This window comes from Gouania willdenowi, chromosome 4 (assembly GCF_900634775.1).
Source record: "Gouania willdenowi chromosome 4, fGouWil2.1, whole genome shotgun sequence".
Taxonomy (NCBI): Eukaryota; Metazoa; Chordata; class Actinopteri; order Blenniiformes; family Gobiesocidae; genus Gouania; species Gouania willdenowi.
The window spans coordinates 29,559,621-29,572,197 of NC_041047.1; the positions used below are offsets into that span (position 1 = coordinate 29,559,621).

Below are 12,577 nucleotides of genomic sequence, written 5' to 3' on the forward strand. Positions count from 1 at the left end.
CATAGTTAGTTGCAGTTGTGACTGAGCCAATACGTTCAAAACGAGATCATCGCCAGGGAACACGGCCTATCGGTATGTAATGACTACTAAACCAACGTGTTAGCACTAGTAATAAGTGTGATGAGCAGTGACGTGCAGTCAGGTTAGGCAAGGTAGGCAGTGCCTACCCAAGGGTGAATTGATATTTTGATTATTTGTTTTAATTATAATATAAATATGAATTATATATTTTTCAATTTCCAATAGCCTACAGTACCTATAAGTTTGAAAGTAAAAGACAGACAGCTGACTGAAAAAACACGGATGGAGGCACAATGAAAATCAGCTGTTATAAAGTTCATACGCGTGCTCCCCAGCCGGCTTGGCTGATGACTGTAGTTACACTAACGACCGTGGTGGATGAGTCTGATTTCTAGATCCTGCCCTATGCTCCATTCATTTCTCTTTCTCTCTCTCTCTCTCTCTCTCTCTCTCTCTCTCTCTCAAGTACCCCCTGTTGTGTTATTGCGTACCCCTAGGGGTACACGCACCCTTATTTGAGAAGCACTGGCTCAAACTACTATGTCTCCAAGACTCTAACTTCTACTTAATACTATGATAAGTATTTATAAGATATACTGTACACAGAGGTGTAAAAATACTAATACATCCTACTCAAGTAGAAGTACTGTTACTTGATTGAAATTAAGTACAAGTAACTCATAAATAAAATACTCAAGTACAAGTAAAAATTAGCTGAATTAAATAGTATTCAAAGTAAAAGTTACTAGTTACTTTCACCCCTCACATTTATTTGTGGTAATAAATGTTGCCACGATTCCCTTGCAGTAAACATCTCATGTATAAACTTAAAAAGGAAGAGACCAAATCTTGCACAATTGGAACTTAATTTATTTCCCACAAAGGCATCTGTATAAAATAAAAAAGTTTGTCAAAATGTACAATTATTTAAAAAAAAAAAAAAAAAAAAAAACACCAATGAATTAACTTCAAAAATTATGTTAAAGCTGAATGTTAAATATTAAATCTAAATGTAAAATGTTGAATCTAGAGGGGGGGGGGAGTACCAAAATAAAAGCTCAGTGATGCAAACTTTAAGGTTTTGGGGGAAATCCAACTCGCCATTTGGAGCTGACTTTTTACAAAATGGAATAACAAGCTCAACTTTCACCCTCTGAATGAGGCTATAATAGAATGTAACATTACACTGCGGCAAAAGCATTATAAAGTGATTATTTGTTTTCCTAATACTGTTCCTTTAACATTGGTAAACACTGTGAAAAGTTGCTGTTTATTTAAGCATCTTTACAATCAGCGCCTACAGTCTGCGACCCGGTGCTTCTGGACCTCTGGTCTGTTTAGGACGCAGTGATCCGCCTCCACAGGGTCCGGGAAATAATCAGACTGCGTTAGTCCAACATGGAGGGAAGTGTATAAAGGAAAGCTACTACTGACTGACTACTGAGCAGACACGGCGCTCCCACGCCCACGGTGACGCTCATTGGCTCAGTGAGCATCTTCAGCACCGCAGGCTGAACAGCGGCGATGAGGATGAGGATGAGGATGAGGATGAGGATGCAGCAGCTGACCGTGTGATTTTACTCATGATGCCGTGGATCCATATCTGTCAGCAGACCGCTGAGCTGTGTGTGCGCGTGTCTTTGCGCGCGCGTGTTTGTGTGTAAGCCGGTTGCTGCAGTCGGATCCGGTTGCTGTAGTCGGATCGGGATCATCTCTGTTGTTTCTAGTGGAGGAATCACTACTGCTGCTGCTGCTGCTGCCATCATAGCGGATGTTGGAGCTCCTTTGCACCCCCGGGTCTCCCTCACGTCTGGACGGACAGGCATGACGGACGGCCCCCCCTACATCAGCAGGATCACATGCCCTGCAGTGCCGCATCTACCCGATCACCGGCCCCCACCGCCCCGCTGTCTGCTGGCTCTCAGGCGCCTCTCATGACATGACATCGGGAGGAAAAAGGCGAGGATCAAGGGTCAGAGCCCTGAGGGCCCCCACACACACAAACTGAGAAGCACCGATGGAAGCTGCTTCAACACTCAGAGATGGTCCCTTTGTGATAGATGCACTCTGACCTGGATCCTGAACATCACAACCAGCGGTTCCTAAACAGGGGTACGCAGACCCCTAGGGCTACAGGAGCACATTACAGAGGGTACTCAGAAAAATGTAACAATAAATTTAAAAATAATCGGGAACTGATACTAGTTCCTTTTTAGGCTATTATTTGGACAAATTCACCGCAAATTAACAGCATTGCAAAAAAAAAAACAACAAAAACAACAACAACTTTAGTTTCTTGTAATTTATTGAAACAAGATTCTTTTACTCTGTCGAGGCCATTTTATCACACTTTTGACAATAGGAGAAAAATAATTAGCAACATTTTATCGGAAGCCATATTTTCTTACTGTTGAAGTAATTACATAAAAGTTTCATTGGTAATAAAAAAAAAAAAAAAAAAAATCCACATTAAATTCCACTTCCAATTGTTTTAAATTTGTAGATAAAGCCTATAGGGAACCGATGTTTAAGAGGTTTAGGAGAACCTGCTGTTCCACAAATGAACAAGCATATATGAAATTATGGAGAGGGTAATGATCTGAAGAGGGGGTACACATGATTTGACGAAAATGCAAAGGGGGTACACGTGACAAAAAAGATTGCGACCCACTGTACGATACCCTAAAAACGTTTGCCTTATATAGTCTAATCTGATCATGCATTGGAGTAACTATAATTGAAATGTAATTGAGTTAAGATAATTAACCTTGCAATTGTAATTCTAGAGACATTTCTCTGGAATTTCATGGAAATTCTACAAAAACTGTTAAATATAATTTCATTAAATGCAAAACTGGTGAACCATGTGACAGTTCTATGTATTACTCATACGTAGTTAATAATTATTCAAATGTGTTTCATTTCACAACTTTTCCCACTATCTGTCACTTCTCTTCAGGATCTTTTTACCATTATGAAAAATTGAGATTGAGTGGTTTTCTGACAGAAAAGAGGCTCAGACGCCCACACCAAAAATATTAATACCAATATTATCATTTATTTAGAAGGAAACCAAGAGATGAGAAACAAATTAGATGATAGATGATATTTTACAGCTGATTTAAGACATGGGTCAAAGTGACCTGTTATCATAAGAGATGCTAACAGAAAGCTAACAAGAGGAAGGTTACATTTTACGGGGTTATTTATTACAGGCTCAGGAATTGTAATTGAACATTAGTAATTGAGAACATAGTTGTAATTGACTTTCAGGGGGAAAATAATAATTGTTCTTTTAATTGTAATTGAAAAAAATGCTGGACACGTAATCATAATTTAGTTGTAATTGAACATGGATGTAATTGTTATTGGAAATAAATGTAATTGACCTCAACCCTGGCTTACAGTGTTCATATGGTTGAGCTCCAGTCCACCAAGTTGTTGCTCCTGACCGTCATCACCCTGGACCACCATGGGCTGCATCCAGAGCATTCCCTGCGACAAGTCCCACATCAAACGGGAGAACATAGTGGTGTACGACCTGTCCGCCACCATTGACCAATGTCCCACCATCGTGGAGGAGAAATCCCCCATCGTGCTGCGCTACAAGACGCCCTATTTCAAAGCTTCTGCACGGATCCTGATGCCACCCATTCCATGCCGTGAGACATGGGTCGTGGGCTGGATCCAGGCCTGCACACAGATGGAGTTTTACAACACGTATGGAGACATCGGCGTGTGAGTGCACATCTCTGTCACCTTAGATCATATGTGTCAAACTCAAGGCCTGGGGACCAAATCTGGCCCTTTAGACCATCAAATTTGACCTGCAGGACAAAGTTGAAAAGACAGAAAAAAAAAACATAAATTATTGTATAAATTACCAAATAGTTCAGTTGTAGATATCTCAGCCCTTCCAAATACACAAATTCAATGAAATGCCACAATAATTGAAGGATCGCAATTCTCTCATGCTTTTATCACATGAGTGCAGTCATTTCAAATCTGAAATAGTTCAAATAACTCCACTTTCCTGAAGTTATTTCACATTATTTCACCATATTAAATAAGAATTGGTCACAAAATCAATTAAATTTAAAAGATTAAATCCTGCAGGAACTGATATCTGTCACTTATTGTTTGGATTTTGTCATGCCTTTCACGTTTTATTTATCATTTATACGGCGTGTAAAGTGCAAACTTCTTTTTTTCTTTCCCGGTGTCAGAACCAACTCACCCACTTTTCACCCACTGAACCATTATGTAGAGTCTCAAAAATTCAAACAAATTTCAATCGCGCGCTTCCGATTTTAAAAATGCAAAAATTTTACGCCAAAAATGCATTACGAGATAGGAATTGCCAAAAAAATAAATTCATTGTAGAATCATGAAAATTGACACAGAAGTAGACCATGACAAGAAAAGTAAAACATATTATTAAGACCACGCCAAAAAATACACAGGAAGTCCAAAATCTTGAATTGAAAATTGCAAAGTTGCTATTTTCGCCAACGTTGTATTTTAACGCATTTCTCCGAGGGTGTTTCACGGACGGGTTTCAAAATCGATGGAGATCATCTAGAGAAGTGGGACACCGAATGTGTTTTTTATAACTTTGGAGCTGTGAATTTTGGGCAAAAGTGACAAAATATTTGCGACGACGGCGCTGCAAAGGCGAGAGCCGTTTATCTCCGCTTGCAGCTATGTTTTGACATTAGTGTTGAAATTGCTCGTTTTCCAGCCTAAAATCTGTGTTAAGATCAAACTTCTTCCTATTTGGCCCTCGAACTGAAATGAGTTTGACACCCCTGCCTGAGATAATGTCCAATTTAAAAAGACTTGGGTTGAGGTCTTAGTGTTGATAACCTAAAGCAGAATTAGGCAACTCGTGGCCTGGGGGTCACATGCGGCCCTCTGTCTTATTTTGTACGGCCCCAAAAGAAAAAAAAGCATAAAATGACACAAAATACACAAAACAGCAAAAACACACAAAATTACTCTAAAAACATGTTTTCAAAAAATTGCACAAAAGGAAAACAAAATAATAAACATTTAATCCAAAATCCCATTCACAAATAACTTTTCTTTCTTTCTTTATTTTTTTATACACAAAATTACTTTTATTTGTTCCTTTTTTTTATTATTATTTTTTTTATATACTTTATACAAATTACTTTTATTCATTTATTTTTGTTTTTTATACACAAACCTACTCATGCAGCATACAAAACCAACAAAAATCAAGACAAAATGGGAGAAAAATACACCAAATAACAACTAAAACACAAACCCTTTGTTCTTTCCTGCATGTATTGATGCTCATTGATCATTATGCTAAATGCTGACAAATGCATTAATAATGTGACTGTTGGATCATAAAATCACATTTGTGACAGCGCTGTGATAAAAGTTGCTGATCTTGGACCTAAAGGATGTCTATCACTTTAAGAACCACAGAAAAACAATGTGTGTGTGTGTGTGTGTGTGTGTGTGTGTGTGTGTGTGTGTGTGTGTGTGTGTGTGTGTGTGTGTGCGTGTGTGTGTGTGTGTGTGTGTGTGTGTGTGTGTGTGCCAGTGCACCCTGTGGGCTGCTAGAACATGTCCACGCTCATAGGAACCCTGCTGGGCTGCATGTAGGAGCATTTGTGCTCTCAGCAGGTCAGCCTCCTCCTTTCAGACGCCCACCGACAGATTCTGTTCCTGTGACTCTGGCACCTAAAGAGAAAAGCTGCTATTAGTATTAGAAGAGCCAAACAACAGCTGACTGATCTCACGCTTAAAGCCAGTGCAGACACATTATCAGGGACTCTTAATGTGAGGGGGCGGGTGTTTAATCCTAAAGGGTTAAAGTGGGTGTGGGGGGCTAGGAAGACAATCCTGATGAGAACAACAGAGATGATGATAATCCCTTCACACAAAGAACATCCAGAAAGCATTTAATCGTCACCTATTGTCTTTGTAGATAAATTGTTTAACCTCATTTTCTACCATAACTATTGAAATAACTCAAATGTTCCACGAGGAGTCGGTTCTCTCTCCGTTTCTCACATGGTTATTCACTGTCAGCTCTGTTCCCATCAAGATAACACTTTAAATAGATGTGCTCAAGTTTTTCTTCTCAACAGTCATGACTTTCTTTTTTTTTAATTTATACTGCACAGAAACAAGTACCGGTAGTCATAGTGAAACCAGTTTGTCATGTTGTAATTGGAGGCTATTTATAATATACCCAAAAAGAATTACGCGTAAGAAGTGAGCGGCATTACAAAGATTCACCCACATTACAAGATGACAGGGCTAAAAAGTAGGAGTACCAGCTTTATATTAGTCACACATTCATCACCATTTTATGGTCATTGTTACGTTTTCATTAAACAGCTCAGAAATGTATAATGATGACCCTTTGATTCCTGTAAGAACTCTACAGATTTTACTGTGCTGTACTCTATTTTAATCCTTTAAAACAGACATAGGCAACTGGCGGCCCGGGGGCAACATGCGGCCCTAGGTCTAATTTTATGTGGCCCTTAAAGCTAATATCCGGAGTTTCTGGGAAATCAATGTTTATGTATAATTCTTTTGAAATGCCAAAAAATCCCTAAAGAGTCTTTTACTATGGTCTACTGCCGGTGGACATTCATATACATTAATGTACTGTATATAAGTCCCTCCCAGCCAATAGGCTTCTACTTCCTGGAGCGAGGACGGTCACAATCAAAGTGAATGCGCGTGCTGCGTAAACTGTGCACAAAAACTAGGCCGCGCGTCTCAAACAGGTACTGTATATCACTCTGAGCAGCATAGCGTCATAAAGGAGCGCTCCAAAACTCCAAAGTTACCCATTCCACGTTTGCCAACATATACATTTTCTACTAAAAGACAAAAGAAAAGTCTGTGTGCAAAGCTTGTAGATAAACGTCTACGTGACCGCAACAGAATTGATCTCGTAGCTGCTTTTAACAGGATTCTGAACAAACCATTTCTCATGGACAGGCAATAAACAGGTTTTAATCAGAAGTTATGGCGCTCTAACAATAAATGTGTCATTTTTGTAGTTGTGCAACTTTGTAATGTTTTGCGCAAACATGGGAGGAAGTAGAGCTGTTGAGGGCGGGGCATTGAGAAGTTCTCTCAGAAACTCCAGATAACAGCTTTAAGTAAACGTACAAAATGACAGAAAAATACACAAAACAAAAGCAAGAATTCAGAAAAAAATATAAAGAATTACAACATTGCAGGAAAATACAGTAAAAGGCAAGAAAAACACACAAAACTAGTACAAAATGAACAACGCAACAACATGAATTCACAGGTTGACTCCAAATAACACAATATGACGACAGAAATACACAAAATGATGCAAAAAATATGGACAATGGCAGAAAATAACAAGAAAAGTAGACAAAAAGATAAGAAAAACACAAGAAATGACTCCATATAACCCACAGTACTACAAACAAGCAAAATGCCATCAGAAATACACAGAAATTATTCCAAACAATATAAGTTTTACAGGAAAAATACACAAAAGTAGAACAGAAATGCACAAAATGCCTCATAAGAACAACAAACAGACACAGAATGACAGAAAAACACACAAAATGACGATAAAAACTCTTTGTTTTTTCCTGTGTTAACGCTCAGATTGATAATTTTTCTAAATGCTGACATGAATGTTGATAATGTGGCCCTTCGATGCCAACAAACAACACTGGTTTGCCTATAGTGGAAATGCCGTGTGGTTAAGTACACAAAACTAATGCAAGAATACATAAAAAAAAATACAAAGAATTACAAGATAGCAGGAACATACAGTTAAAGACAAGAAAAACACAGAAAACACACAAAATTACGACAAAAATTAACAAAACGACAACAGTAATACACAAGTTGATTCCAAATAACACAAAGCAACAACAAAAATACACAAAATGACTAAAAAAATACACAAAATTACAGAAAATAACAACAAAAGTACACTAAAAGACAAGAAAAACACAAAAAAAGGAGTCTGCAAACCCACAGTACTGAAAATGAGCAAAACGACATCATAAATATACAAAAATTACTCCAAAAAAACTTACGTTATACAGAAAAAATACAGAAAAGGATGCACAAAAGGCCTCATAACAAGCAAGACAATAACAAACATACACAGAATGACAGAAAAACAGTGTTTACAGTGAAAATGCCGTGTGGTAAGTGGCCCCTGTGGTAAGTGGCCCCTGTGGTGAGTTTTTCTGTGTTGTGTGTCCCCTCAGTTCCAGCTGGGAGTTGCCTCAGCTGAGAGAAGGTGTGGTGAGAGCCATCAGTGACTCAGACGGGATGAGTTACCCCTGGTACGGAAACACAACAGAGACAGTCAAAATAGTCGGCCCCACTTCTAAACCGTCCAGCTTTATCGTCAGCATGAACGACAACTTCTACCCCAGCGTCACCTGGGCTGTGCCAGTGAGCGAATCAAACACTCCATTACTGACTCACATCAAAAGGGACCAGAGTTTCACCACCTGGCTGGTGGCTCTGAACGCCATATCCAGAGAAAAGATCCTGCTCCACACCATCAAATGGAGGATGAAGGTCGACATTGTGGTGAATCCGACCCTGCCGCTGGGTTCACGTTCCAGGCTCGTGGGCCGGGTCCACCAGGACCAGCCACGGCTGCTGACACACATGGAGTCCATTCCTCCCAATGCTCTGTGGAAGCCCAATGCAAACGATGCCCAGGTCCTGATGTGGAGGCCAAGGAGAGGCCCTCCACTCATTGTCATACCACCCAAATAGGGCGATGACTCAGTCGACTGCCTTTTTTCTAATAAATTCAGAAGAAGTGACAAAATGGAGATCTACGATCAGTCAAACATCACCGTTTGTGATCTTTTGTGCATAAAATCTTGAGGGGAACAACTGCCTTAAATCCCCACTCTGCCTTTGACGAATCAGAGGATGTGTTAGTGTCTGTTCCTGACCATGTTTGTGCATCATGTTAGCAAAGTGTTGTCCAACATCAGTGCTGGGAGGTCACTACACACATAGCTGTAATGTAGCTACTCAGGCCATAGGAGCAGAGGCCAAACTTGAATACAAACTGTTTCAAAGGTTTTTGGCCTTAATGATGATACAACCAATGGTCTGATCTGTACTGTACACTGAAGTGCTGTGTGAGAGTGTAAAATCAAGGAGAAGTTGATGTCTCTATGAGCAAACGGTGGCCCTGCAGTGCGCTTGCTTTGATTTTAAAGACTGCAGGAACGATGAGTATTATGGGTTTTCTACAGTGAAGCATAAGGTCTGTTGCTGTGACAGGAGTCTCCATTGTGCCTGCCATACATTGTAGGGCTATATCAGGTATTTTCTGTACACATGCATCCTCAGACACATCTTGGATGTAGCATACATGAACAACTAACGTTTGATTTGAAGCAGTGGCCAGTTTATTCCTACTTTGGAAAGCCAGAGATGCCTCTTATGTTCACAGATTTATCCTTCCCTGTGCAATAATTCCTAATTGTGTTTGGTTTTTTGTTTTTAATTATAGCTTTGCCATATTACATGCATAATACATGCATAAATGCATCATTATACCATGTGATTATCCATGAAATCGTATTGGTATGTGTATCAGCGTATTAGTTCTGCCATCTGATTTGGAGAATGACAAGCTGAGGTGTTCTTTATATTGCATCTCTGTGGATATTTTTATTTACAGCAAAAAGTTAATGACAAAGCAAAGGTGTGGGGGCACCATCTGCGTTCATCATATTATAGCATCAGCATCTGTTGTCTCAACCTGCTTAATAATAAGAGTCATGTTAGAGCATTTCTCAGGTCCTTTAAGATAGAAAACAGTCCATTAAAGTGTGACAAAGCACACACACATATTTACATGTAGGTTCAATTTAGAGACTCCAAATATAAGGAATATGATTTGGACTGAGGGAGAAACCCAAGGACAGAAACTGGGTGTGGCTCAACTTATCCAATTGTTCATTGAAAGTCCAAAACAGACGTGTTTGTTACCTGCAGTATTTAATCATTTTGAAGTTTGTTCTTAACGCAATTTATGATGTATTTTCAAGTGTTTTGCGTTATTTCATTGTGACTGCTGCACTCACTCGGAGGATTAGAAGAAGCACTTCATTCATTTCCTGAACAAAGCCCAATGAAAGGTCAGTTAATCATTGTCAGTGTGGGATCACTATAAAATAGGATATTTTCATCCATTTTTCTACCGCTTTTCTTTGGTCAGAATCCTCAGCAGAGAAACCCAGACTTCCCTCTCCCCGGCCACTTTAACTTTAACTCTAACCGGGGGATCCTCAGACGTTCCCAGACCACCCAGGCGACATCTCTTCAGCGTGTCCTGGGTCTTCCTCTGGGTCTCCCTGAACACCTCACCAGGGAGGCGTCCATAGGCGGAGTTTGAGATTCTTGCCAGAGGGGGCAAAAGAAAACGACCATGACAATTGATACGGAAACGTATGAATAGACTGCCAGTCTATTCATATGCAGCGTCCCTCATTGGCCAGTTTTGGCGACGTGATAGGTGCACCACGCGACCTAAAGTTCCATCAGTTTTATTTTAGCTCATATTCATTTTTAGCTACTCCGCTAACCCAGGAAATACCCTAAAATGTTTTTTTTTTTTTTTTTGTATATGTATTTTTTAAGGTGGAATTTGCCGTGTTAAATATGTTAAAATGAAAAAACATATATGACAAAAGCGGGTTTCGAACCCACGGCAGCAGAAGGAAGAATTCTCGAGTTCAGCACAAAAAAACATTCAGACATCCTGACACGTTTCTGTATAAATAGACACTTCGAAAGAAAAAAATAGAATTAAATATATAGACCATCTCGAGATTCGCACCAACCACAACGTGTGTAACATATACAATAATGCAAAAATGATTAATGCCATAATTGATAATGTTGACTACAAAAATCTGCTTCGACTTTCTGCTTCATTTTTGCTGCAGTACCATACATGAACTACTGGACGCAGTGTCGCTTCACCATTTGCATTAAGAAGAAGAATTGCGCAACAGAAGAACCAACCTAAAGTCTCAAAAGTATGGGACCATTTCACTGAAAACGTATACTACACACCTGAGGTAGAACTAACATCTGTGACGTGAAACTAACAGTAATATGTTCTACAAAGAATTGTATTTTTTTGAATGAATTTGGGAAAACTGTGATGAAAACCTTTGACACCCCCCCCCCCGCCCCACCCCCCCCCCCCCCCCCCCCCAACTCCACGTATGGAGGTGTCCTGTTAAGACTCTTCTCAACGCAACGTTTCAAGTCTCTCGGGGTTTTGCACACAATGTCTGGTGCCAATATTTGTTTAATTTGCAGCTCGCGGGACATTTCACCACCACACTACCTCAGCTTTGACTTTTGTTGTTGCATACAGTAGTAGTTACCTCAGCATCACCTCACACAGTGACCTGCTGAGCCAGAGGAGACACGAGATGATGTAACCACATTTGTTTTTCTCTGCTGCTCAAACACAAGCCAATAACATCAGAGCCATGAAACCGCAAAGGCCAATCTGTGCGTTTTAAGTCCCGACACACACTAATCATATAGAGGTGAGGAAAGCACTGCTACTAGCAAGCCGTGAGACTCACTGACAATCATTGGAAGCCTCCACTGTATGGGATGGAGTCCCTAATGTAAAAACTCAGCCTACATATTTGGAACGTTTAGCTCACTTTCCTCCCATTTAGCTCATTTTTCTTTCATTTGAGACAAATTCATGTAAAACAGCATGTTCTATAGCACTGTAAAAAATGTGTAAACATGAAAATCTAAATGTAAAATTTAAATCCAAATGTTAAATCTAAATGTTAAATCGATCACCAAGTGTGAATCTAAATGTTTAGAAATCATACAACGTTAAAAAGGCCATTACAAAATGCTGGCTCCAAAAAAACGGTCCTACTGTCAGCTTTTTTTTGTTAATATTGTTAAACACCTACATGTCCTAGAACAGATGATCCACTCCATAACACTGCAAAAAGAATTGGGGGAAAAACAGTGGGAATGGTGTATTTATTTAGCCAATGAGACAGATATTTAACTTTTTTCTGTGACATTACAATGTAAAGATTCTAAATTTGCCTTGATTCACTTTCATCCCATGGCCTCATATGTTGGTCCTGTATTGTGTTTGTCAATGTATAAATACTCATAAAAAGGTTCAAAAACAGAAATCATACAAAGTGGTCTGGTCAGCACCTGTTGATCGCCCGCCCACTTTGCATAATTTCTAAACATTTAGTTTTACACTTGGCAAGCGATTTCACATTTAGATTTACATTTAACATTTAGATTTTCATGTTCACACATTTTTAAAAATGAAATGAAAAAAAAAAAAAAAGCTAAATGTGAGGAAAGTGAGCTAAATGTTCAAAATATGTGAAAAAGTGACCCAGTTTTTACATTAGGCGCCCCATAACACTGCAGAATGAAGGCAGGCAATGGTCACTGGAAAGTGACTTTATTCCGAGAAGCTTTAAATGATAAGAATGAGAACACACTCTGGATA

At 39.4% G+C, this 12,577-nt stretch overlaps 1 protein-coding gene across 2 annotated transcripts; it reads left to right on the top strand.

The window, feature by feature from the left end:
- On the top strand, positions 1 to 10,637 carry fam78bb (family with sequence similarity 78 member Bb). Of its 2 annotated transcripts, none has more exons than XM_028444678.1 (3): positions 1 to 72; positions 3,429 to 3,759; positions 8,283 to 10,637. In XM_028444678.1, exons 2-3 carry the CDS (start codon positions 3,494 to 3,496, stop codon positions 8,803 to 8,805), a joined length of 789 nt encoding a protein of 262 aa, XP_028300479.1. In that variant the 5' UTR covers positions 1 to 72; positions 3,429 to 3,493; the 3' UTR covers positions 8,806 to 10,637. The 2 variants fall into 2 exon arrangements, with proteins under 2 accessions (XP_028300479.1, XP_028300480.1); XM_028444679.1 differs by lacking the exon at positions 1 to 72 and adding an exon at positions 1,373 to 2,133.
- Positions 10,638 to 12,577: the final 1,940 nt, after the last annotated feature.